Source organism: Pseudophryne corroboree, chromosome 2 (assembly GCF_028390025.1).
Source record: "Pseudophryne corroboree isolate aPseCor3 chromosome 2, aPseCor3.hap2, whole genome shotgun sequence".
NCBI classification, from domain to species: Eukaryota; Metazoa; Chordata; class Amphibia; order Anura; family Myobatrachidae; genus Pseudophryne; species Pseudophryne corroboree.
The window spans coordinates 112,551,613-112,577,662 of NC_086445.1; the positions used below are offsets into that span (position 1 = coordinate 112,551,613).

At 49.0% G+C, this 26,050-nt stretch overlaps 1 protein-coding gene across 4 annotated transcripts in view; it reads left to right on the plus strand.

Moving 5' to 3' along the window:
• The first annotated feature begins 6,714 nt into the window (after positions 1–6,714).
• The window catches only part of RNF17 (ring finger protein 17), a 1,464,292-nt gene continuing 1,444,956 nt past the window's right edge, over positions 6,715–26,050 (plus strand). For 2 of the 4 annotated variants that reach the window (XM_063951616.1, XM_063951618.1), the window contains exon 1: positions 6,717–6,925. In XM_063951616.1, coding sequence (XP_063807686.1) covers positions 6,877–6,925 — 49 coding nt within the window. In that variant the 5' untranslated portion in view covers positions 6,717–6,876. Of the gene's footprint in view, positions 6,926–26,050 lie in introns of all 4 variants that reach the window. The other 2 variants (XM_063951617.1, XM_063951615.1) reach the window with 2 other exon arrangements.

Below are 26,050 nucleotides of genomic sequence, written 5' to 3' on the forward strand. Positions count from 1 at the left end.
CGTAAGGACCATGGGGATTATACCAAAGCTCCCAAACGGGCGGGAGAGTGCGGATGACTCTGCAGCACCGAATGGGCAAACTCTAGGTCCTCCTCAGCCAGGGTGTCAAACTTGTAGAATTTAGCAAACGTGTTTGACCCCGACCAAGTAGCTGCTCGGCAATGTTGTAGAGCCGAGACCCCTCGGGCAGCCCCCCAAGAAGAGCCCACCTTCCTCGTGGAATGGGCTGTCACTGATTTAGGATGTGGCAATCCAGCCGCAGAATGTGCAAGCTGAATCGTACTACAGATCCAGCGAGCAATAGTCTGCTTTGAAGCAGGTGCACCCAACTTGTTGGGCGCATGCAGGATAAATAGCGAGTCAGTCTTTCTGACTCCAGCTGTCCTGGAAACATAAATTTTCAGGGCCCTGACTACGTCCAACAACTTGGAAGCCTCCAAGTCTTTAGTAGCCGCAGGCACCACGATAGGTTGGTTCAGATGAAAGGCTGATACCACCTTAGGGAGAAACTGGGGACGAGTCCTCAATTCTGACCTATCCATATGGAAAATCAGATAAGGGCTTTTACACGACAAAGCCGCCAATTCTGATACACGCCTGGCCGAAGCCAAGGCCAACAACATGACCACTTTCCACGTGAGATATTTAAATTCCACGGTTTTAAGTGGCTCAAACCAATGTGACTTTAGGAAATCCAACACCACGTTGAGATCCCAAGGTGCCACTGGAGGCACAAAAGGGGGCTGAATATGCAGCACTCCCTTAACAAAAGTCTGAACTTCAGGTAGTGAAGCCAGTTCTTTCTGGAAGAAAATCGATAAGAGCCGAAATCTGGACCTTAAAGGAACCCAATTTTAGGCCCATAGTCACCCCTGACTGTAGGAAGTGCAGAAAACGGCCCAGCTGAAATTCTTCCGTTGGGGCCTTCCTGGCCTCACACCACGCAACATATTTTCGCCAAATGCGGTGATAATGGTTTGCGGTCACTTCTTTCCTAGCTTTAATCAGCGTAGGAATGACTTCCTCCGGAATGCCCTTTTCCTTCAGGATCCGGCGTTCAACCGCCATGCCGTCAAACGCAGCCGCGGTAAGTCTTGGAACAGACAGGGCCCCTGCTGCAGCAGGTCCTGTCTGAGCGGCAGAGGCCATGGGTCCTCTGAGATCATTTCTTGAAGTTCCGGGTACCAAGTGTCACAACTGAGGGCCTGAGCTGACGGGAGGCAGCCTCAGTTGTAGGGGCTGAGATGTAACGGAACCTGGGAGGTTGTATCAGACCCCTAGACATGTAAGTAACATGTAGAATAACTGCCCGAAGGCGTGACCACGACAACCAGGATAAAAGTCAATGATGTTTATTATGACATACTCCGTAACACAGCAGCAAATAAGAAAACATAAAACTCAGCAGGGAAATAATACAGTTCCTGGGTACTACAGGGTGGCAAGGGCCACAGGGCTCTGGTAGTATGAGATAGTTCTTATAATCTTCTAGTTGGAAAGTCCTTACCAGGCCCGACTGTAGCAATGGAGATAGCCCAGGATCGTACCAGCTGGTGTTCCAGGAAGAGCTGGGCTGCTGTGGATAAAACGGCTGCTGTGGATAATGGCTGGAACCAGACTGATGTTGGCACGGAGTGGATACTGGCTGGAACCAGTTAAATAATAAATGTAGCTTGAGAGCGATGAAATATGAAATGATATATGGAGCTTGAGAGCGGTGAAATAATAATACAGGTGATAAATGGTAATCTGTAGAAAAGGGTACCGGCACTTTAAGAAGAGCTGATCTCTGCTGGAAGCTGATTGCTGTAAGCAGGTGGATCTATGGCTGGAAGCAGATGAATCCAAGAGGATAGGCGAGTCAGGCTACACCGCAGGTGGAATTCTGGTGCGGGTCTCTTTAGTGGAGGTTTGGAGATAGGAACTGGAACCTGGAAAACAACCACAGGAGAGAGACAAACTGGAACTAGGTTTGACAACCAAAGCACTGACGCCTTCCTTGCTCAGGCACAGATTACTTATACCTGCAGCAAGGAAGGGATTGGCTAGGCAATTATGCAGATTAACATTGCAAACAGCAGATTGGTGGAAATGAACAGATGACAGAATCCAAGATGGCTGCGCCCATGCAGACACTTGGAGGGAAGTTTGGTTTGTAATCCATGTGGGAATTAAAACAGTAATGGCGGCGCCGGCCACAGGAGACAGGAGACGCCAGACTGATAAGTGCACATTTAACTACGCGGGCACAGCGGAGGCCGCGGCTGACGTAATCACCACTCTGACATTCTGCATGTAGAAACTCAGGAACAGCGGCGGAGGCCGCGGGAGACGCCATTCCGTATGTAACAGGCGTTGCGGTGACCGCGTCTCAGAGTGACAGGAGAGGAGGCAGGAATGTGGACATCAGTATAACAGATGGGATCCGGTCCTGGAACGCTGAGCCAGCCTTAGGAGGCATCTGAAGGGTAAGTAATCGCGTCCAGATACCCGGATCGTGACACCAAGCTCTTCTTGGCCAATCCGGAACAATGAGTATAGTTCTTACTCCTCTTCTCCTTATTATCCTCAGTACCTTTGGTATGAGAGGAAGAGGAGGGAACACATAAACCGACCGGTACACCCACGGTGTCACTAGAGCGTCCACAGCTATCGCCTGAGGGTCTCTTGAACTGGCGCAATATCTTTCTAGCTTTTTGTTTAGGCGGGACGCCATCATGTCCACCTGTGGCCTTTCCCAACGGTTCACAATCAGTTGGAAGACTTCTGGATGAAGTCCCCACTCTCCCGGGTGGAGGTCATGCCTGCTGAGGAAGTCTGCTTCCCAGTTGTCCACTCCCGGAATGAACACTGCTGACAGTGCTAACACGTGATTTTCCGCCCATCGGAGAATCCTTGTGGCTTCTGCCATCGCCGTCCTGCTTCTTGTGCCGCCCTGTCGGTTTACATGGGCGACTGCCGTGATGATGTCTGACTGGATCAGTACCGGCTGGTTTTGAAGCAGGGGTTTTGCCTGACTTAGGGCATTGAAAATGGCCCTCAGTTCCAGAATATTTATGTGTAGGGAAGTCTCCTGACTTGACCATAGTCCTTGGAAGTTTCTTCCCTGTGTGACTGCCCCCCAGCCTCGAAGGCTGGCATGCTGAATCTGCGGCCCTCTTGAAGATGAGCACTTTACAGCCACCACAGCAGAGACACCCTGGTCCTTGGAGACAGGGTTATCAGCCGATGCATCTGAAGATGCGATCCGGACCACTTGTCCAACAGGTCCCACTGAAAGGTTCTTGCATGGAACCTGCCGAATGGAATTGCTTCGTAGGAAGCTACCATTTTTCCCAGGATTCGCGTGCAGTGATGCACCGACACCTGTTTTGGTTTTAGGAGGCCTCTGACTAGAGATGACAGCTCCTTGGCCTTCTCCTCCGGGAGAAACACTTTTTTCTGTTCTGTGTCCAGAACCATCCCCAGGAACAGTAGACGTGTCGTAGGGACCAGCTGTGACTTTGGAATATTTAGAATCCAGCCGTGCTGTTGTAGCACCTCCCGAGATAGTGCTACCCCGACCAACAACTGCTCCCTGGACCTCGCCTTTATCAGGAGATCGTCCAAGTACGGGATAATTAAAACTCCCTTCTTTCGAAGGAGTATCATAATTTCGGCCATTACCTTGGTAAATAACCTCGGGGCCGTGGATAGACCAAATGGCAACGTCTGGAATTGGTAATGACAATCCTGTACCACAAATCTGAGGTACTCCTGGTGAGGATGGTAAATGGGGACATGCAGGTAAGCATCCTTGATGTCCAGTGATACCATGTAATCCCCTCGTCCAGGCTTGCAATAACCGCCCTGAGCGATTCCATCTTGAACTTGAATTTTTTCATATATTTGTTCAAGGATTTCAAATTTAAAATGGGTCTCACCGAACCGTCCGGTTACGGTACCACAAACATTGTGGAATAGTAACCCCGTCCTTGTTGGAGTAGGGGCACTTTGACTATCACCTGCTGGGAATACAGCTTGTCAATTGCCTCTAGCACTGCCTCCCTGCCTGAGGGAGTTGTCGGCAAGGCAGATTTGAGGAAACGGTGTGTGTGGGGGGGGGGGGGGACGTCTCGAATTCCAGCTTGTACCCCTGAGATACTACTTGAAGGATCCAGGGATCCACCCGTGAGCGAGCCCACTGATTGCTTAAGTTTTTGAGATGGGCCCCCACCGTACCTGGCTCCGCCTGTGGAGCCCCAGCGTCATGCGGTGGACTTGGAGGAAGCGGGGGAGGACTTTTGCTGCTGGGAACTGGCTGTATGCTGCAGCTTTTTCCCTCTACCTCTGGGCGGAAAGGACGCACCTTTAACCCGCTTGCCCTTATGGGGCCGAAAGGACTGTACCTGATAATACGGTGCTTTCTTTGGCTGTGAGGGAACATGGGGTAAAAATGCTGACTTCCCAGCTGTTGCTGTGGAAACGAGGTCCGAGAGACCATCCCCGAACAACTCCTCACCCTTATAAGGCAAAACTTCCATGTGCCTTTTAGAATCTGCATCACCTGTCCACTGCCGAGTCCATAACCCTCTCCTGGCAGAAATGGACATTGCACTAATTTTGGATGCCAGCCGGCAAATATCCCTCTGTGCATCCCTCATGTATAAAAGTGCGTCTTTTATATGCTCTACGGTTAGCAATATAGTGTCCCTGTCTAGGGTATCAATATTTTCCGACAGGGAATCTGACCACGCAGCTGCAGCACTGCACATCCATGCTGAAGCAATAGCTGGTCTCAGTATAATACCTGTGTGTGTATATACAGACTTCAGGATAGCCTCCTGCTTTCTATCAGCAGGCTCCTTTAGGGCGGCCGTATCCGGAGACGGTAGTGCCACCTTCTTTGACAAGCATGTGAGCGCTTTATCCACCCTAGGGGATGTTTCCCAACGTGACCTATCCTCTGGCGGGAAAGGGTACGTCATTAGTAACCTTTTAGAAATTACCAGTTTCTTATCGGGGGAAGCCCACGCTTCTTCACACACTTCATTTAATTCCTCAGATGGAGGAAAAACTACTGGTAGTTTTTTCTCTCCAAACATAATACCCTTTTTTGTGGTACCTGGGGTAACATCAGAAATGTGCAACACATTTTTCATAGCCTCAATCATGTAACGTGTGGCCCTATTGGAAGTTACATTAGTCTCATCGTCGTCGACACTGGAGTCAGTATCCGTGTCGACATCTGTGTCTGCCATCTGAGGTAGCGGGCGTTTTAGAGCCCCTGATGGCTTTTGAGACGCCTGGGCAAGCACAGGCTGAGAAGCCGGCTGTCCCATATTTGGTATGTCGTCAAACCTTTTATGTAAGGAGTCGACACTGTCACGTAATTCCTTCCACATAACCATCCACTCAGGTGTCGGCCCCGCAGGGGGTGACATCGCATTTATCGGCATCTGCTCCGCCTCCACATAAGCCTCCTCATCAAACATGTCGACACAGCCGTACCGACACACCGCACACACACAGGGAATGCTCTGACAGAGGACAGGACCCCACAAAGCCTTTTGGGGAGACAGAGAGTATGCCAGCACACACCAGAGCGCTATATAACACAGGGATGAACACTATAACTGAGTGATTTTCCCTTATAGCTGCTTAAATATATATTACTTCGCCTAAATTTCGTGCCCCCCCTCTCTTTTTTACCCTTTGTAGCTTGAAACTGCAGGGGAGAGCCAGGGAGCGATCCTTCCAGCGGAGCTGTGAGGGAAAAATGGCGCCAGTGTGCTGAGGGAGATAGCCCCGCCCCTTTTCCAGCAGACTTTCTCCCGCTTTTTTATGGATCCTGGCAGGGGTATTTTTCACATATATAGCCTCTGGGACTATATATTGTGAATATTTGCCAGCCAAGGTATTTAAATTGCTGCTCAGGGCGCCCCCCCCCCAGCGCCCTGCACCCATCAGTGGCCGGAGTGTGAGGAGTGCATGAGGAGCAATGGCGCACAGCTGCAGTGCTGTGCGCTACCTTGTTGAAGACCGAAGTCTTCTGCCGCCGATTTTCCGGACCATCTTCATGCTTCTGGCTCTGTAAGGGGGGCGGCGGCGCGGCTCCGGACGATCGAGGTCGGGCCCTGTGTTCGATCCCTCTGGAGCTAATGGTGTCCAGTAGCCTAAGAAGCCCAAGCTAGCTGCAAGCAGGTAGGTTCGCTTCTTCTCCCCTTAGTCCCTCGTAGCAGTGAGTCTGTTGCCAGCAGATCTCACTGACAATAAAAAACCTAAAATATACTTTCTTTTCTAGGAGCTCAGGAGAGCCCCTAGTGTGCATCCAGCTCAGCCGGGCACAAGATTCTAACTGAGGTCTGGAGGAGGGTCATAGGGGGAGGAGCCAGTGCACACCAGTTAGACCAAAAGCTTTCTTTTAGTTGTGCCCAGTCTCCTGCGGAGCCGCTATTCCCCATGGTCCTTACGGAGTCCCAGCATCCACTTAGCACATCAGAGAAATAATGTTTTTGAGTCGGGCGTAGGCAACATGGACAGCAGCTGTGAAACTACACACCCCAGCAAGCCCTGCTACGGTTCTGCTTCTACGGCATGCTAAAGCTGTAGCCAGACACGCTGTGATGTCTAACTCCGCGTAAAACAGCAATCATTAAATTGACACATAGCAACGCACACCCAGGAGGAGCAGCAGCAGCCGCCAACCACACCACGCCACGCACTGCACAGTTGCAGTTCCACTTCCCAGGCAGCACCGCACGTGACCAGCTCTCGGAAGTCCGGCTGCCAGCGGCAGTGAGCGTGAGGGCGCGCCTTGGTCACGTGGTCGCTGGGCCGCGGAGCGGATGAGACTGGCGGGAGAGGAGAAGGTGGCGGGAAAGGAGTCTGGAGAAAATGGCGGACGCCGGCGTTGTGTGCGACGCTTGTAAACGTCTACTCGCGGGTAAGGCGGCTGGCTTTATATTAGGGCTGGAGACGGGGCGGTTAACACTCTGACAAGGCAGACCTGAAGGGTTTATTAGACAATGGCCTCTCCGGGGCACTGATGTACTGTATCACTGACCGTCTCCCCGCACCCTCCATGATCTAAGTGCGGGAATACTCCTCTAGCTAACACTGCCCTGTTCTCCTCTGGGGTTAGCCAACTCGCGTGGGTCGTTATTCTGTTTTACTTTTTTCGTTTTTGGAAGCATGCACACCTGGGACTAGTAGTGCCACACCGTTGTAGGCACGGTTCGCCTGCCCTACACGTTACATTGGAGGGGTGCTTGGTTACACGTGAGGTTAAATGCGTGTAGTTTGTGCTGAAGGGTAATTAGACCTCACCAAAGCTAAAATATTGTTTCTGTTGTGGTCACAGCATAGAGGTAAGCCTCATTTGTCTGAATGGCCTCACACACATTGCTGTCTCTGATAATGTCCAGCCTTGTTTCACAAAGTGGCATAGAACCTCTTATGAGTCTAGTAATAGGACCTCTGCTGAATGTGTCCTGGTGTGGTTCATGCATGTGGCCTTATGTGTATAATATAAACTATGGCACATTACAGGGCTGAGGAAAGGATACTTGTTTAATTCCTGATATCTGGGGCCGGGAGGTATACCTGCACTATACATGTGGAGTTAGTGGTGATCTTATGTATGGATCCCAGTGATTTTCTACATACAATACTGACTATGTAGTGTACTTTGCACAACTGGAAAAGTGCTGTACTGCTCACGGTGGAAAAATTGCTCAACTGCTCACGGTGGAAAAATTGTTCCCCAAAACTTCCAGGTCTGGGTCATTTTCCATAACATAGTCTCAGTCTCTCTCTCTCTCTCTCTCTCTCTCTCTCTCTCTCTCTCTCTCTCTCTCTCTCTCTCTCTCTCTCTCTCTCTCTCCCCGGCACTCCTCCTAATTGATGCTTGCCCCGGTGCCCTCAGTGGAAAAAGTAGTTATATTGAAAGAACGGCTGCGGCACTCAGGGTCTTGTGAAGAAGTCAAATTGTATTGTTACATCACAATATGGAACGCCAACGTGATATCTTGAAAACGGGGCTAGACACCCCGAAACGTTGGCATTCCATATTGTGATGTAACAATACAATTTGACTTCTTCACAAGACCCTGAGTGCCGCAGCCCTTCTTTAAATATAAAAAAAAAAAAAAAAAAATATATATATATATATATATATATATATATATATATATATATATATATATAATCTCTTGCTATATCATGATGGTAATCTGCTAAAGTGTGTCCTGCCGCCGACTTGCATGTGCAGAGTGAGCTCGGAGTTTGTGCCGCCTGTCCAACGGCTTGCACTGCTAGGGAGTGCATAGCCTAGCAAGAGTCGAGGAGGTACGACCTGGCTGCCGGGAAGGAATAGGGTCATACTCATCAGTGGTTTATGGCTGATGTAGAATACTTTCTCTATCGTCCTAGTGGATGCTGGGGTTCCTGAAAGGACCATGGGGAATAGCGGCTCCGCAGGAGACAGGGCACAAAAAGTAAAGCTTTAGGATCAGGTGGTGTGCACTGGCTCCTCCCCCTATGACCCTCCTCCAAGCCTCAGTTAGGTTTTTGTGCCCGGCCGAGAAGGGTGCAATCTAGGTGGCTCTCCTAAAGAGCTGCTTAGAAAAGTTTAGCTTAGGTTTTTTATTTTACAGTGAGTCCTGCTGGCAACAGGATCACTGCATCGAGGGACTTAGGGGAGAAGAAGTGAACTCACCTGCGTGCAGGATGGATTGGCTTCTTTGGCTACTGGACATTAGCTCCAGAGGGACGATCACAGGTACAGCCTGGATGGTCACCGGAGCCTCGCCGCCGGCCCCCTTGCAGATGCTGAAAAGAGAAGAAGGTCCAGAATCGGCGGCAGAAGACTCCTCAGTCTTCTTAAGGTAGCGCACAGCACTGCAGCTGTGCGCCATTGCTCTCAGCACACTTCACACGGCAGTCGCTGGGGGGGGGGGGCGCCCTGGGCAGCAATGAAAATCCTTTTTTTGGCAAAAAATACCTCACATATAGCCTCCGGGGCTATATGGAGATATTTAACCCCTGCCAGAATCCATTTTTAAGCGGGAGACGAGCCCGCCGAAAAGGGGGCGGGGCCTATCTCCTCAGCACACAGCGCCATTTCCTCACACGGTTCCGCTGGTCAGGAAGGCTCCCAGGCTCTCCCCTGCACTGCACTACAGAAACAGGGTTAAATCAAGAGAGGGGGGGCAAAATTTGGCGAAATTGTGATTTTATAAAAGCAGCTATAAGGGAGCACTTATTATAAGGCTATCCCTGTAAAATATAGCGCTTTGGTGTGTGCTGGCAAACTCTCCCTCTGTCTCCCCAAGGGGCTAGTGGGGTCCTGTCCTCTATCAGAGCATTCCCTGTGTGTGTGTGCTATATGTCGGTACGTGTGTGTCGACATGTATGAGGACGATGTTGGTGAGGAGGCGGAGCAAATTGCCTGTAATGGTGATGTCACTCTCTAGGGAGTCGACACCGGAATGGATGGCTTATTTATGGAAATTACGTGACAATGTCAACACGCTGCAAGCCGGTTGACGACATGAGAGGGCCGGCGAACAAATTAGTATCTGTCCAGGCGTCTCAAACACCGTCAGGGGCTGTAAAATGCCCATTTACCTCAGTCGGTCGACACAGACCCAGACACGGACACTGATTTCAGTGTCGACGGTGAAGAAACAAACGTATTTTCTTTTAGGGCCACACGTTAAGGGCAATGAAGGAGGTGTTACATATTTCTGATACTCCAATTACCACAAAAAAGGGTATTGTGTGAGGTGAAAAAACTACCTGTAGTTTTTCCTGAATCAGATAAATTAAATGAAGTGTGTGATGATGCGTGGGTTTCCCCCGATAGAAAATTATTGGCGGTATACCTTTTCCCGCCAGAAGTTAAGGCGCGGTGGGAAACACCCCTCAGGGTGGATAAGGCGCTCACACGCTTATCAGAACAAGTGGCGGTACCATCTACGGATAGGGCCGTACTTAAGGAGCCAGCTGATAGGAGGCTGAAAAATATCCTAAAAAGTATACACACACATGCTGGTGTTATACTGCGACCAGCGATCGCCTCAGCCTGGATGTGCAGAGCTGAGGTGGCTTGGTCGGATTCCCTGACTAAAAATATTGATACCTTTGACAGGGATAGTATTTTATTGACTATAGAGCATTTAAAGGATGCATTTCTATATATGCGAGATGCGCAGAGGGATATTTGCACTCTGGCATCAAGAGTAAATGCGATGTCCATATCTGCAAGAAGATGTTTATGGACACGACAGTGGTCAGGTGATGCAGATTCCAAACGGCACAAAGATGTATTGCCGTATAAAGGGGAGGAGTTATTTGGGGTCGGTCCATGGGACCTGGTGGCCAGGGCAACTGCTGGAAAATCCACCGTTTTTTACCCTAAGTCACATCTCTGCAGAAAAAGACACCGTCTTTTCAGCCTCAGTCCTTTCGTCCCTATAAGAGTCATATCTGCCCAGGGATAGAGGAAAGGGAAGAAGACTGCAGCAGGCAGCCCATTCCCAGGAACAGAAGCCCTCCACCGCTTCTACCAAGTTCTCAGCATGACGCTGGGACCGTACAGGACCCCTGGATCCTACAAGTAGTATCCAAGGGGTACAGATTGGAATGTCGAGAGGTTTCCCCCCTCGCAGGTTCCTATAGTCTGCTGTACCAATGTCTCCCTCCGACAGGGAGGCAGTATTGAAAACAATTCACAAGCTGTATTCCCAGCAGGTGATAATAAATTTACCCCTCCGACAACAAGGAAAGGGGTATTACTCCACACTATATGGTGGTACTGAAGGCTAGGTGAGACCTATTCTAAATCTGAAAAATTTGAACACTTACAAGGGTTCAAATCCAGATGGAGTCACTCAGAGCAGTGATAGCAAAGAACAAGGGGACTATATGGTGTCCCGGGACATCAGGGATGCTTACCTCCATGTCCCAAAATTTGCCTTTTCTCACCAAGGGTACCTCAGGTTCGTGGTACAGAACTGTCACTATCAGTTTCAAGACGATGCCGTTGGATTGTCCAAGGCACCCCGGGTCCTTACCAAGGTAATGACCGAAAGGAGGATTCGTCTTCAAAGAAAATGGACGACCTCCTGATAAGAACAAGGTCCAGAGAACAGTTGGAGGTCGGAGTAGCACTATCTCAAGTAGTTCTACGACAGCACGGGTGGATTCTAAATATTCCAAAACCGCAGTTGTTCCGACGACACGTCTGCTGGTCCTAGGGATGATTCTGGACACAGTCCAGGAAAAGGTGTTTCTCCCAGAGGAGAAAGCCAGGGAGTTATCCGAGCTAATCGGGATCCTCCTAAAACCAGGAAAAGTGTCAGTGCATCATTGCACAAGAGTCCTGGTAAAAATGGTGGCTTGTTACGAAGCGCTTCCATTCGGCAGATTTCACGCAAGAACTCTTCAGTGGGATCTGCTGGACAAATGGTCCGGATCGCATCTTCAGATGCATCAGCGGATAACCCTATATCCAAGGACAAGGGTGTCTCTCCTGTGGTGATTACAGAGTGCTCATCTTCTAGAGGGCCGCAGATTCGGCATTCAGGATTGGATGCTCGTGACCACGGAGGCCAGCCTGAGAGGCTGGGGAGCAGTCACACAAGGAGTGTGATCAAGTCTGGAGAATTCTCTCCACATAAATATACTGGAGCTAAGAACAAATTTATAATGCTCTAAGCTTAGCAAGACCTCTGCTTCAAGGTCAGCCGGTATTGATCCAGTGGGATAACATCACGGCAGTCGCCCACGTAAACAGAAAGGGCGGCACAAGAAGCAGGAGGGCAGTGACAAAACTGCAAGGATTTTTCGCTAGGCGGAAAATCATGTGATAGCACTGTCAGCAGTGTTCATTCCGGGAGTGGACGACTGGGAAGCAGACTTCCTCAGCAGGCACGACCTCCACCCGGGAGAGTGGGAACTTCATCGGGAAGTTTTCCGCATGATTGTGAACCGTTGGGAAAGACCAAAGGTGGACATGATGGCGTCCCGCCCGAACAAAAAAAATGGGACAGGTATTGCGCCAGGTCACGAGACCTTCAAGCGATAGCTGTGGACGTCCTGGTAACACCGTGGGTGTAACAGTCGGTGTATGTGTTCCCTTCTCTGCTTCTCATAACCAAGGTATTGGGAATTATAAGACATAGAGGAGTAAGAACTATACTCGTGGCTCCGGATTGGCCAAGAGGGACTTGGTAACCGGAACTTCAAGAGATGCTCACAGAGGACTAATGGCCTCGGGAGCTAAGAAGGGATTTGCTTTCAGCAAGTACCATGTCTGTTCCAAGAGGAACCGTGGCATCGGCCTTTAAGAAAGGACCTGCTCCAGCAGGGACCTTGTCTGTTCCAAGACTTACCGCGACTGCGTTTGACGGCATGGCGGTTTGAACGCCGGATCCTAAGGGAAAAGGCATTCCGGAAGAGGTCATACCTACCCTGGTCAAAGCCAGGAAGGAGGTGACCGCACAACGTTATCACCACATGTGGTAAAAATATGTTGCGTGGGTGAGGCCAGGAGGGCCACACGAAAAAAAATTCAACTAGGTCGATTTCTGCACTTCCTGCAAACAGGAGTGTCTATGAGCCTCAAATTGGGGTCCATTAAGGTTCAAGTTTCGGCCCTATAGATTTTCTTCCAGAAAGAATTGGCTTCAGTTCCTGAAGTCCAGACGTTTGTCAAGGGAGTATTGCATATACAGCCCTTGTGTGCCTCCAGTGGCACCGTGGGATCTCAACGTAGTGTTGGGATTCCTCAAATCATATTGGTTTGAACCACTCAAATCTGTGGATTTGAAATATCTCACATGGAAAGTGACCATGCTGTTGGCCCTGGCCTCGGCCAGGCGATTGTCAAAATTGGCGGTTTTGTCTTACAAAAGCCCATATTTGATTTTCCATTCGGACAGGGCAGAACTGCGGACTCGTCCCCAGTTTCTTCCTAAGGTGGTGTCAGCGTTTCACCTGAAACAACCTATTGTGGTGCCTGCGGCTACTAGGGACTTGGAGGACTCCAAGTTGCTAGACGTTGTCAGGGCCCTGAAAATATATATATATATATATATATATATATATATATATATATATATATATATATATATATATATATATATATATATATATATATATATATATATATATATATATATATATATACACACATACACACATACACACATACACACATACACACATACACACATACACACATACACACATACACACATACACACATACACACATACACACATACACACATACACACATACACACATATATATATATATATATATATATATATATATATATATATATATATATATACACACACATATACATACACATATATACAGGTTGAGTCTCCCTTATCCAAAATGCTTGGGGCCAGAGGTATTTTGGATATGGGATTTTTCTGTATTTTGGAATAATTACCTACCATAATGAGATATCATGGTGATAGGACCTAAATATAAGCACAGAATGCATGTATGTTTCATATACACCATATACACACAGCCTGAAGGTAATTTTAGCCAATATTTTTTTTAACTTTGTGCATAAACAAAGTGTGTCTACATTCACACAATTCATTTATGTTTCATATACACCTTATACACACAGCCTGAAGGACATTTAATACAATATTTTTAATAACTTTGTGTATTAAACAAAGTTTGTGTACATTGTGCCATCAAAAAACAAAGGTTTCACTATCTCACTCTCACTAAAAAAAGTCCGTATTTCGGAATATTCCGTATTTCGGAATATTTGGATATGGGATACTCAACCTGTGTATATAATTCCAGGACGGCTGGAGTCAGAAAGTCTGACTTGCTGTTTATATTGTAGGCACCCAAAAAGCTGGGTGCTCCTGCTTCTAAGCAGACTATTGCTCGTTGGATTTGTAGTACAATTCAGCTTGCACATTCTGTGGCAGGCCTGCCACAGCCAAAATCTGTAAATGCCCATTCCACAAGGAAGGTGGGCTCATCTTGGGCGGCTGCCCGAGGGGTCTCGGCTTTACAACTTTGCCGAGCAGCTACTTGGTCAGGGGCAAACACGTTTGCTAAATTCTACAAATTTGATACCCTGGCTAAGGAGGACCTGGAGTTCTCTCATTCGGTGCTGCAGAGTCATCCGCACTCTCCCGCCCGTTTGGGAGCTTTGGTATAATCCCCATGGTCCTTTCAGGAACCCCAGCATCCACTAGGACGATAGAGAAAATAAGATTTTACTTACCGATAATTCTATTTCTCGGAGTCCGTAGTGGATGCTGGGCGCCCATCCCAAGTGCGGATTATCTGCAATACTTGTACATAGTTACAAAAATCGGGTTATTATTGTTGTGAGCCATCTTTTCAGAGGCTCCGCTGTTATCATACTGTTAACTGGGTTCAGATCACAGGTTGTACAGTGTGATTGGTGTGGCTGGTATGAGTCTTACCCGGGATTCAAAATCCTTCCTTATTGTGTACGCTCGTCCGGGCACAGTATCCTAACTGAGGCTTGGAGGAGGGTCATAGGGGGAGGAGCCAGTGCACACCACCTGATCCTAAAGCTTTACTTTTTGTGCCCTGTCTCCTGCGGAGCCGCTATTCCCCATGGTCCTTTCAGGAACCCCAGCATCCACTACGGACTCCGAGAAATAGAATTATCGGTAAGTAAATTCTTATTTTTACCATTGTTGGTGGAGAAGCAGATGGTTTCCTTTCATTAATCACACAACGGAATTATTTTTTTTCTCTAACGTCCTAAGTGGATGCTGGGGACTCCGTAAGGACCATGGGGAATAGCTGCTCCGCAGGAGACTGGGCACATCTAAAGAAAGCTTTAGGACTAACTGGTGTGCACTGGCTCCTCCCCCTATGACCCTCCTCCAAGCCTCAGTTAGATTTCTGTGCCCGACGAGAAGGGTGCACACTAGGGGCTCTCCTGAGCTTCTTAGTGAAAGTTTTAGTTTAGGTTTGTTATTTTCAGTGAGACCTGCTGGCAACAGGCTCACTGCATCGAGGGACTAAGGGGAGAAGAAGCGAACTCACCTGCGTGCAGAGTGGATTGGGCTTCTTGGCTACTGGACATTAGCTCCAGAGGGACGATCACAGGTCCAGCCATGGATGGGTCCCGGAGCCGTGCCGCCAGCCCCCTTACAGAGCCTGAAGAGTGAAGAGGTCCGGAAAAATCGGCGGCAGAAGACGTTCCTGTCTTCAATAAGGTAGCGCACAGCACTGCAGCTGTGCGCCATTGCTCTCAGCACACTTCATACTCCGGTCACTGAGGGTGCAGGGCGCTGGGGGGGGCGCCCTGAGACGCAATAAAACATGACAGAAATACCTTACATGGCAAAAAATACATCACATATAGCTCCTGGGCTATATGGATGCATTTAACCCCTGCCAGAATATACAAAAAACCGGGAGATAAGGACGCCGAAAAGGGGGCGGAGCCTATCTCCTCAGCACACTGGCGCCATTTTCCCTCACAGCTCAGTTGGAGGGAAGCTCCCTCGCTCTTCCCTGCAGTCACTACACTACAGAAAGGGTTAAAAAAAGAGAGGGGGGCACTAATTAGGCGCAGTATTAAAACATACAGCAGCTATAAGGGGAAAAACACTTATATAAGGTTATGCCTGTATATATATATAGCGCTCTGGTGTGTGCTGGCATACTCTCCCTCTGTCTCCCCAAAGGGCTAGTGGGGTCCTGTCCTCTATCAGAGCATTCCCTGTGTGTGTGCTGTGTGTCGGTACGTTTTTGTCGACATGTATGAGGAGAAAAATGATGTGGAGACGGAGCAGAGTGTCTGTAACAGTGATGTCACCCCCTAGGGGGTCGACACCTGAGTGGATGTACTGTTGAAAATTACGTGACAGTGTCAGCTCTATATAAAAAAACAGTGGTTGACATGAGACAGCCGGCTACTCAGCTTGTGCCTGTCCAGACGTCTCATAGGCCGTCAGGGGCTCTAAATCGGCCGTTACCTCAGATGGCAGATACAGACGCCGACACGGATACTGACTCCTGTGTCGACGGTGAAGAGACAACCGTGATTTCCAGTAGGGCCACACGTTACATGATTGAGACAATGGAAAATGTTTTTATACATTTCTGATAATACGAGTACCACCAAAAAGGGGTATTCTGTTCGGTGAGGGAAAAACTACCTGTAGTTTTCCAGAATCTGAGAAATAAAATGAGGTGTGTGATGATGCGTGGGTTTCCCCCCGATAACAATTGATAATTTCTTAAAAAGTATTGGCTGCATACCCTTTCCCGCCAGAGGTTAGGGTGCGTTGGGAAACACCCCCTAGGGGGGATAAGGCGCTCACACGCTTGTAAGAACAAGGGCTCTACCCTCTCATGAGATGGCCGCCCTTAAGGATCCTGCTGATAGAAAGCAGGAGGGTATCCAAAAAGGTATTTACACACATACTGGTGTTATACTGCGACCAGCTATCGCCTCAGCCTGGAGGTGCAGTGCTGGGTTGGCATGGTCGGATTCCCTGACTGGAAATATTGATATCCTAGATAAGGATAGTATATTATTGCCTATAGAGCATTTAAAAGATGCATTTCTATATATGCATGATGCACAGCGGAATAATTGCCGACTGGCATCAAGTATAAGTGCGTTGTCCAATTCTACCAGTAAAATGGTCAGGTGATGCGGATTCCAAACGGCATTTGGAAGTATTGCCTTTGAAAGGGGACATTTGGTGGCCACGGCAACAGCTGGGAAATCCACGTTTGTACCCCAGGTCGCCTCTCAAAATAAGACGCCGTATTATCAGGCGCAGTCCTTTGTTGGCAAGCGGACAAAAGGTTCCTCTTTTCTGCTCGTGACAGAGGGAGAGGAAAAAGGCTGCAGAGATCAGCCAGTTCCCAGGAACAGAAACCCTTTCCCGCCTCTGCCAAGCCCTCAGTATGACGCTAGGGCTTTACAAGCTCAGGCACGGTGGGGGCCCGTTCTCAATGAATTTCAGTGCGCAGTGGGCTCACTCGCAAGTAGACCCCTGGATCCTTCAGGTAATATCTCAGGGATACATATTGCAATTCGAGACGTCTCCCCCTCGCCGTTTCCAAAAGTCGGCTTTACCGACGTCTCCCTCTGACAGGGAGGCAGTTTTGGAAGCCATTCACAAGCTGTATTCCCAGCAGGTGATAATCAAGGTACCCCTCCTGCAACAGGGAACGGGTTATTATTCCACACTATTGTGGTACCGAAGCCAGACGGCTCGGTGAGACCGATTCTAAATCTAAAATCTAAAATCTTTGAACACTTACATACAGAGGTTCAAATTCAAGATTGAGTCACTCAGAGCAGTGTTTGCGAACCTGGAAGAAGGGGACTACATGATGTCTCGGGACATCAAGGATGCTTACCTTCATGTCAAAATTTACCCTTCTCACCAAGGGTACCTCAGGTTATGGTACAGAACTGTCACTATCAGTTCAGACGCTGCCGTAGGGATGGTCCACGGCACCCCGGGTCTTTACCAAGGTAATGGACGAAATGATATCCCTTCGAAAGAAGGGAATTTTAGTTATCCCTTACTTGGACGATTCCCTGATAAGGGTAAGATCCAGGGAACAGTTGGAGGTCGGTGTAGCACTATCTCAGGTAGTGTTGCGGCAGCACGATTGGATTCTCAATATTCCAAAATCGCAGCTGGTTCCGACGACTTGTCTTCTGTTTCCTAGGGATGATCCTGGACACTGTCCAGAAAAAAGGTGTTTCTCCCGGATGAGAGAGCCAGGGAGTTATCCGAGCTAATCAGGAACCTCCTAAAACCGAACCAAGTCTCAGTGCATCAATGCACAAGGGTTCTGGGTAAAAATGGTGGCTTCCTACGAAGCAATCCCATTCGTTAGATTCCACGCAAGAACTTTCCAGTGGAACCTACTGGACAAATGGTCCGGGTCGCATTTTCAGATGCATCAGCGGATAACCCTGTCACCAAGGACAAGGGTATCCATCCTGTGGTGGTTGCAGAGTGCTCATCTTCTAGAGGGCCGCAGATTCGGCATTCAGGACTGGGTCCTGGTGACCACGGATGCCAGCCTGCGAGGCTGGGGAGCAGTCACACAGGGAAGGAATATCCAGGGCTTAGGGTCAAGCCTGGATACATCACTTCACATAAATATCCTGAAGCTAAGGGCCATTTACAATGCTCTAAGCTTAGCGAGACCTCTGCTTCAAGGTCAGCCGGTGTTGATCCAGTCGGACAACATCATGGCAGTCACCCACGTAAACAGACAGGGCGGCACAAGAAGCAGGAGGGCAATGGCAGAAGCTGCAGGGATTCTTCGCTGCGCGGAAAATCATGTGATAGCACTGTCAGCAGTATTCATTCCGGGAGTGGACAACTGGGAAGCAGACTTCCTCAGCACGACCTCCACCCGGGAGAGTGGGGACTTCACCCAGAAGTCGTCCACATGATTAAAAAACTCGACAGGTATTGCGCCAGGTCAAGAGACCCTCAGGCAATAGCTGTAGATGCTCTGGTAACACAGTAGGTGTACCAGTTAGTGTATGTGTTCCCTCCTCTGCCTCTCATACCCAAGGTACTGAGATTGATAAGATGGAGAGGAGTAAGCACTATATTCGTGGCTCCGGATTGGCCAAGAAGGACTTGGTAACCGGAACTTCAAGAGATGCTCACGGAGGATCCGTGGCCTCTACCTCTAAGAAGGGACCTGCTCCAGCAAGGACCCTGTCTGTTCCAAGACTTACCGCTGCTGCGTTTGACGGCATGGCGGTTGAACACCGGATCCTGAAGGAAAAAGGCATTCCGGATGAAGTCATCCCTATCCTGATCAAAGCCAGGAAGGATGTAACCGCAAAAACATTATCACCACAATTGGCGAAAATATGTTGCGTGGTGCGAGGCCAGTAAGGCCCGACGGAGGAAATTCAACTGGGTCGATTCCTACATTTCCTGAAAACAGGAGTGTCTATGGGCCTGAAATTGGGGTCCGTTAAGGTTCAGATTTCGGTCCTGTCAATTTTCTTCCAAAAAAGAACTAGCTTCAGTCCCTGAAGTTTAGACGTTGTAAAAGGGGTACTGCATATACAGCCTCCTTTTGTGCCTCCAGTGGCAATTTGGGATCTCAATGTAGTTTGGGTTCCAAAAGTCACATTGGTTTGAACCACTTAAATCTGTGGAGTTAAAATATCTCACATGGAAAGTGGTCATGCTGTTGGCCCTGGCCTGGGCCAGGCGCGTGTCAGAATTGGCGGCTTTATCCTGTAAAAGCCCTTATCTGATTTTCCATTCGGACAGGGCGGAATTGAGGACTCGTCCTCAGTTTCTCCCAAAGGTGGTTCCAGCGTTTTCACCTGAACCAACCTATTGTGGGGCCTGCGGCTACTAGGGACTTGGAGGAATCCAAGTTGCTGGATGTTGTCAGGGCCCTGAAAATATGTTTCCAGGACGGCTGGAGTCAGGAAATCTGACTCGCTGTTTATCCTGTATGCACCCAACATGCTGGGTGCTCCTGCTTCTAAGCAGACTATTGCTCGTTGGATTTGTAGTACAATTCAGCTTGCACATTCTGTGGCAGGCCTGCCACAGCTAAAATCTGTAAAAGCCCATTCCACAAGGAAAGTGGGCTCATCTTGGGCGGCTGCCCGAGGGGTCTCGGCTTTACAACTTTGCCGAGCAGCTACTTGGTCAGGGGCAAACACGTTTGCTAAATTCTACAAATTTGATACCCTGGCTGAGGAGGACCTGGAGTTCTCTCAATTGGTGCTGCAGAGTCATCCGCACTCTCCCGCCCGTTTGGGAGCTTTGGTATAATCCCCATGGTCCTTACGGAGTCCCCAGCATCCACTTAGGACGTTAGAGAAAATAAGAATTTACTCACCGATAATTCTATTTCTCATAGTCCGTAGTGGATGCTGGGCGCCCATCCCAAGTGCGGATTGTCTGCAATACTTGTACATAGTTATTGTTACAAAAATCGGGTTATTATTGTTGGGAGCCATCTTTTCAGAGGCTCCTCTGTTATCATACTGTTAACTGGGTTCAGATCACAAGTTATACGGTGTGATTGGTGTGGCTGGTATGAGTCTTACCCGGGATTCAAAATCCTTCCTTATTGTGTACGCTCGTCCGGGCACAGTATCCTAACTGAGGCTTGGAGGAGGGTCATAGGGGGAGGAGCCAGTGCACACCAGTTAGTCCTAAAGCTTTCTTTAGATGTGCCCAGTCTCCTGCGGAGCCGCTATTCCCCATGGTCCTTACGGAGTCCCCAGCATCCACTACGGACTATGAGAAATAGAATTATCGGTAAGTAAATTCTTATTTTTTGTGTGTATTTCTTCTTCAGGGCCCATAAGCATCCACAGGGATGACCTTAGAGCAGTGGTTTCCAAACTTTTTTGAATCACGGCGCCCTAGAATATCAGAATTTTTTTCACTGCACCCCTAGGCCAAAAATTTCTTATTGTGAAATTTAGAAAGAAATATTACATTAAGTAGATTGTGTTTTTATGTCATCCTTAGGGTCAGTTGTGTGGTGAGGGACGAGATTTGCTTCTGTTTGGCCACATATTTTATGATTGGCAGCAACCAGCACTGGTTTTGCATATTATATTGACCACGAATAATTTGAATTGGTCCTGGACCACCAACCCAGGGCACCCCTGCAAGTGTCCCGAGGCACCCCAGGGAGCCACGGCACACAGTTTGGGAACCTCTGCCTTAGAGTATGATGATGGAGAAACAGGGTCAGGCACCGAACAGTTACGCTTTTACGCTCCCTCATAACCCGCTCGCAGCTCTGGCTAGGGTTGGCCATCAATCATTCAAAATAATTGATGGTCTAAGACCCGTGGTAACTACTTTTACATTTGATGGGGAGAACCAGATGCTTGCCCGCCATCGATGATAAAGAGCTATCGTATATATTTTTTTGCACCAGGATGTAAGGGACACAGTATTTCTCCACCCCCAGACACCTGCAAATCCACGCCCCTGGGCCCTGATTGGCACACTACTCAGTATTAAAGTATGGGTGACCATCTATGGGCAAAACCATATTTCTCTTACGTCCTAGAGGATGCTGGGGTCCACATTAGTACCATGGGGTATAGATGGGTTCACCGGGAGCCATTGGCACTTTAACAGTTTGAGAGTGTGGGCTGGCTCCTCCCTCTGTTCCCCTCCTGCCAGACTCTGTTTAAAAAATGTGCCCGGAGGAGCCGGTCACAGCTAGGGTAGCTCTACAGAGCTTTTCTAGTAAAGTTTATTTAGAGTTTATTTTTTTACAGGGCCTGCAGCGAGGGTCTAAGGGGGGGAGCAGTGTCCTCCCTCCGGGGTCTGAGTCACTGTCTCCGCTGACTGGACACTGAGCTCCAGAGGTGTCGGATCGCTCTCCGTCACAGGGGCATGCCGCCAACCCCTTACAGAGCTGAAGATGTGGTGAGTAGCAAGCGGGGAGCCGGTGTGATGATGGCAGCAACGGGGAGGGAGCGCAGTATTAACTGAGCTCCTAAGAAGGCTCAGAGGCACATGGTGCGGCGCTGTGAGGGGTGCCCTGGGCCAGCGCTTACCCCCACACTGGTCCAGAAGTCTATCGGGGTCCGCGGATCTCAGCCAGCACGTTTTACGTCAGGCCAGTATAATCCTTGAAGAGTGGGAAGACAGTGCCATTAAGGGGGCGGAGCTTCTCCTGAGAGTGGACCCAGTAGCGTTCCAGCGTCATTTTCCTGCCTGCACAGCGCTGAGAGGAAGAACAGGTCCTTCCACAGCAACTCCAGCTATCAGTACACGGTACCAGGGGGTTGTAGATAGGAGGGGAGGCTGTAATAAGACTGTGTCCTATTAAGGAGCACAGTCAGCGCTGACAAGGGGTCTCTCTTTGCTGAAAAGCGCTGTGTGTGGGTTGGCTCCAATCTCTGTCTCTCTTGCCATTCTTGGGGGGGGGGGGGAATCGCTGTCCGCCCTCACCTGTGTGTGTGTGTGGAGTGTTTGCTGGTCTCCTTTATCTATGTCCATCGACTCTGAGTCATATGCTGCAGAGGATGTATCCTCCCATGTAATCAGGATAGCACTGGTTTAGCACAGATACCAGCAAGGGAACCAGAGTGGTTTTCCTCTATCAAATATTGGCTTTCTGAGATTTCTGACAGGGTTGCCAGTAATGAATCTGCAACCCAGGTATTACAGACCTCTATGGCAGTATGGCCTGTTTCTGGTACCTCAGGACGCCCCGCTATATACCCCCACAAACGTGCGCTTGTGCATGTCACACAAGACGACACGGATACCGATTCTGACACCACAGACGGTGATGGGGATGTTTCGGGGGTCCGCATCTCTTGCAAAGGGGTGCAATTGTTGATGGAGGCTATCGGGGATGTGTTGAATGTTAATGATACCACACCTGAGCAGGTTGAGGAGGCCTTTTTCACCAGTGATCGCGCCTAGCCAAAACAAAAGTGGGTCCTTGTGACTCCTCACTTACAAAAATTGGGGTCCTACCTGACCTTTTCTGGGTCCAAACGGAAATGAATGTTCTTATTAACATCTAACAAGTTAAACAGAAAGACAGCTAAACAGTTGTTGTGGAAAAAACACAACGTGAATAGTTGTTGTCAGATTCAAAGTTTATATTGATAATGGCAGAGCAAGATTACAATAAAGTGACAGTCAGCATGCACTTACAAGTAATTACAAGTGAGCGCAATCTGCCTCCTGAACATTGCATAGATGGCCCCTAATATTGCATATTACAAAGAATTGCTCCATCCAAGCTTGGACCAATCATAGCAGGTCTTGAGGCCCATTCCTCCTTATCGAACACCATCTGGTCCTGGGTGGGCACATGACGCAAAGCAGCAAGACTAGGGTGACTTAGCAAAGTAAAGCAAGTTCTTGTCACGAACCTACATTCTTTGTCCGAAAAACATCTTACATAATAATGTCTGTTAAGTATTACATGATATTAAAAATACAGAATAGATTCTATAAATTGCTTAAATTTCCTTAACACAGTTTTGTAAAGCATTATTTCTCTAACGTCCTAAGTGGATGCTGGGGACTCCGTAAGGACCATGGGGAATAGCGGCTCCGCAGGAGACTGGGCACATCTAAAGAAAGCTTTAGGACTATCTGGTGTGCACTGGCTCCTCCCCCTATGACCCTCCTCCAAGCCTCAGTTAGATCTTTGTGCCCGAACGAGAAGGGTGCACACTAGGGGCTCTCCTGAGCTTCTTAGTGAAAGTTTTAGTTTAGGTTTTTTATTTTCAGTGAGACCTGCTGGCAACAGGCTCACTGCATCGAGGGACTAAGGGGAGAAGAAGCGAACTCACCTGCGTGCAGAGTGGATTGGGCTTCTTAGGCTACTGGACATTAGCTCCAGAGGGACGATCACAGGCTCAGCCATGGATGGGTCCCAGAGCCGCGCCGCCGGCCCCCTGACAGAGCCAGAAGACAGAAGAGGTCCGGAAAATCGGCGGCAGAAGACATCCTGTCTTCACCAAGGTAGCGCACAGCACTGCAGCTGTGCGCCATTGCTCCTCAGCACACTTCACACTTCGGTCACTGAGGGTGCAGGGCGCTAGGGGGGGCGCCCTGAGCAGCAATAAAAACACCTTGGCTGGCGAAAATACATCACATATAGCCCCCAGGGCTATATGGATGAATTTTAACCCCTGCCAGAATCCATAAAAAAGCAGGAGAAAGGCTCCGCCCCTTTTTCGCGGACTTATCTCCTCAGCACACTAGCGCCATTTTCCCTCACAGCTCTGTTGGAGGGAAGCTCCCCTGGCTCTCCCCTGCAGTCACTACACTACAGAAAGGGTTAAAAAAGAGAGGGGGGCACTAATTAGGCACAGTATTAACAATACAGCAGCTATAAGGGGAAAAACACTTATATAAGGTTATCCCTGTATATATATATAGCGCTTTGGTGTGTGCTGGCAAACTCTCCCTCTGTCTCCCCAAAGGGCTAGTGGGGTCCTGTCCTCTATCAGAGCATTCCCTGTGTGTGTGCTGTATGTCGGTACGTTTGTGTCGACATGTATGAGGAGAAAAATGATGTGGAGACGGAGCAGATTGCCTGTAATAGTGATGTCACCCCCTAGGGGGTCGACACCTGAGTGGATGAACTGTTGGAAGGAATTACGTGACAGTGTCAGCTCTGTATAAAAGACAGTGGTTGACATGAGACAGCCGGCTACTCAGCTTGTGCCTGTCCAGACGTCTCATAGGCCGTCAGGGGCTCTAAAGCGCCCGTTACCTCAGATGGCAGATATAGTTGCCGACACGGATACTGACTCCAGTGTCGACGGTGAAGAGACAAATGTGACTTCCAGTAGGGCCACACGTTACATGATTGAGGCAATGAAAAATGTTTTACACATTTCTGATAATACGAGTACCACCAAAAAGGGGTATTATGTTCGGTGAGGAAAAACTACCTGTAGTTTTCCTGAATCTGAGAAATTAAATGAGGTGTGTGATGATGCGTTGTTTTCCCCTGATAACAACTGATAATTTCTAAAATGTTATTGGCATTATATCCTTTCTCTATCGTCCTAGTGGATGCTGGGGTTCCTGAAAGGACCATGGGGGGGTAGCGGCTCCGCAGGAGACAGGGCACAAAAAGTAAAGCTTTAGGATCAGGTGGTGTGCACTGGCTCCTCCCCCTATGACCCTCCTCCAAGCCTCAGTTAGATTTTTGTGCCCGGCCGAGAAGGGTGCAATCTAGGTGGCTCTCCTAAAGAGCTGCTTAGAAAAGTTTAGCTTAGGTTTTTTATTTTACAGTGAGTCCTGCTGGCAACAGGATCACTGCAACGAGGGACTTAGGGGAGAAGAAGTGAACTCACCTGCGTGCAGGATGGATTGGCTTCTTGGCTACTGGACATTAGCTCCAGAGGGACGATCACAGGTACAGCCTGGATGGTCACCGGAGCCTCGCCGCCGGCCCCCTTGCAGATGCTGAAACGAGAAGAGGTCCAGAATCGGCGGCAGAAGACTCCTCAGTCTTCTTAAGGTAGCGCACAGCACTGCAGCTGTGCGCCATTTTCCTCTCAGCACACTTCACACGGCAGTCACTGAGGGTGCAGGGCGCTGGGAGGGGGGCGCCCTGGGAGGCAAAATGAAAACCTTTTTTGGCTAAAAATACCTCACATATAGCCTCCGGGGGCTATATGGAGATATTTAACCCCTGCCAGAATCCGTTAAGAGCGGGAGACGAGGCCGCCGAAAAAGGGGCGGGGCCTATCTCCTCAGCACACAGCGCCATTTTCCCTCACAGAAAGGCTGGAGGGAAGGCTCCCAGGCTCTCCCCTGCACTGCAGAAACAGGGTTAAAACAGAGAGGGGGGGGGGGCACTAATTTGGTGTTAGAAATATATAAAAAAGATGCTATAAGGGAAAACACTTATATAAGGTTGTCCCTATATAATTATAGCGTTTTTGGTGTGTGCTGGCAAACTCTCCCTCTGTCTCTCCAAAGGGCTAGTGGGTCCTGTCCTCTATCAGAGCATTCCCTGTGTGTGTGCTGTGTGTCGGTACGTGTGTGTCGACATGTATGAGGACGATGTTGGTGAGGAGGCGGAGCAATTGCCTGAAATGGTGATGTCACTCTCTAGGGAGTCGACACCGGAATGGATGGCTTATTTAGGGAATTACGTGATAATGTCAACACGCGCCAAGGTCGGTTGACGACATGAGACGGCCGACAAACAATTAGTACCGGTCCAGACGTCTCAAAAACACCGTCAGGGGTTTTAAAACGCCCGTTTACTTTAGTCGGTCGACACAGACACAGACAGGGACACTGAATCCAGTGTCGACGGTGAATAAACAAACGTATTCCTTATTAGGGCCACACGTTAAGGGCAATGAAGGAGGTGTTACATATTTCTGATACTACAAGTACCACAAAAGAGGGTATTATGTGGGATGTGAAAAAACTACCGTAGTTTTTCCTGAATCAGATAAATTAAATGAAGTGTGTGATGATGCGTGGGTTCCCCCCGATAGAAAATATGGGCGGTATACCCTTTCCCGCCAGAAGTTAGGG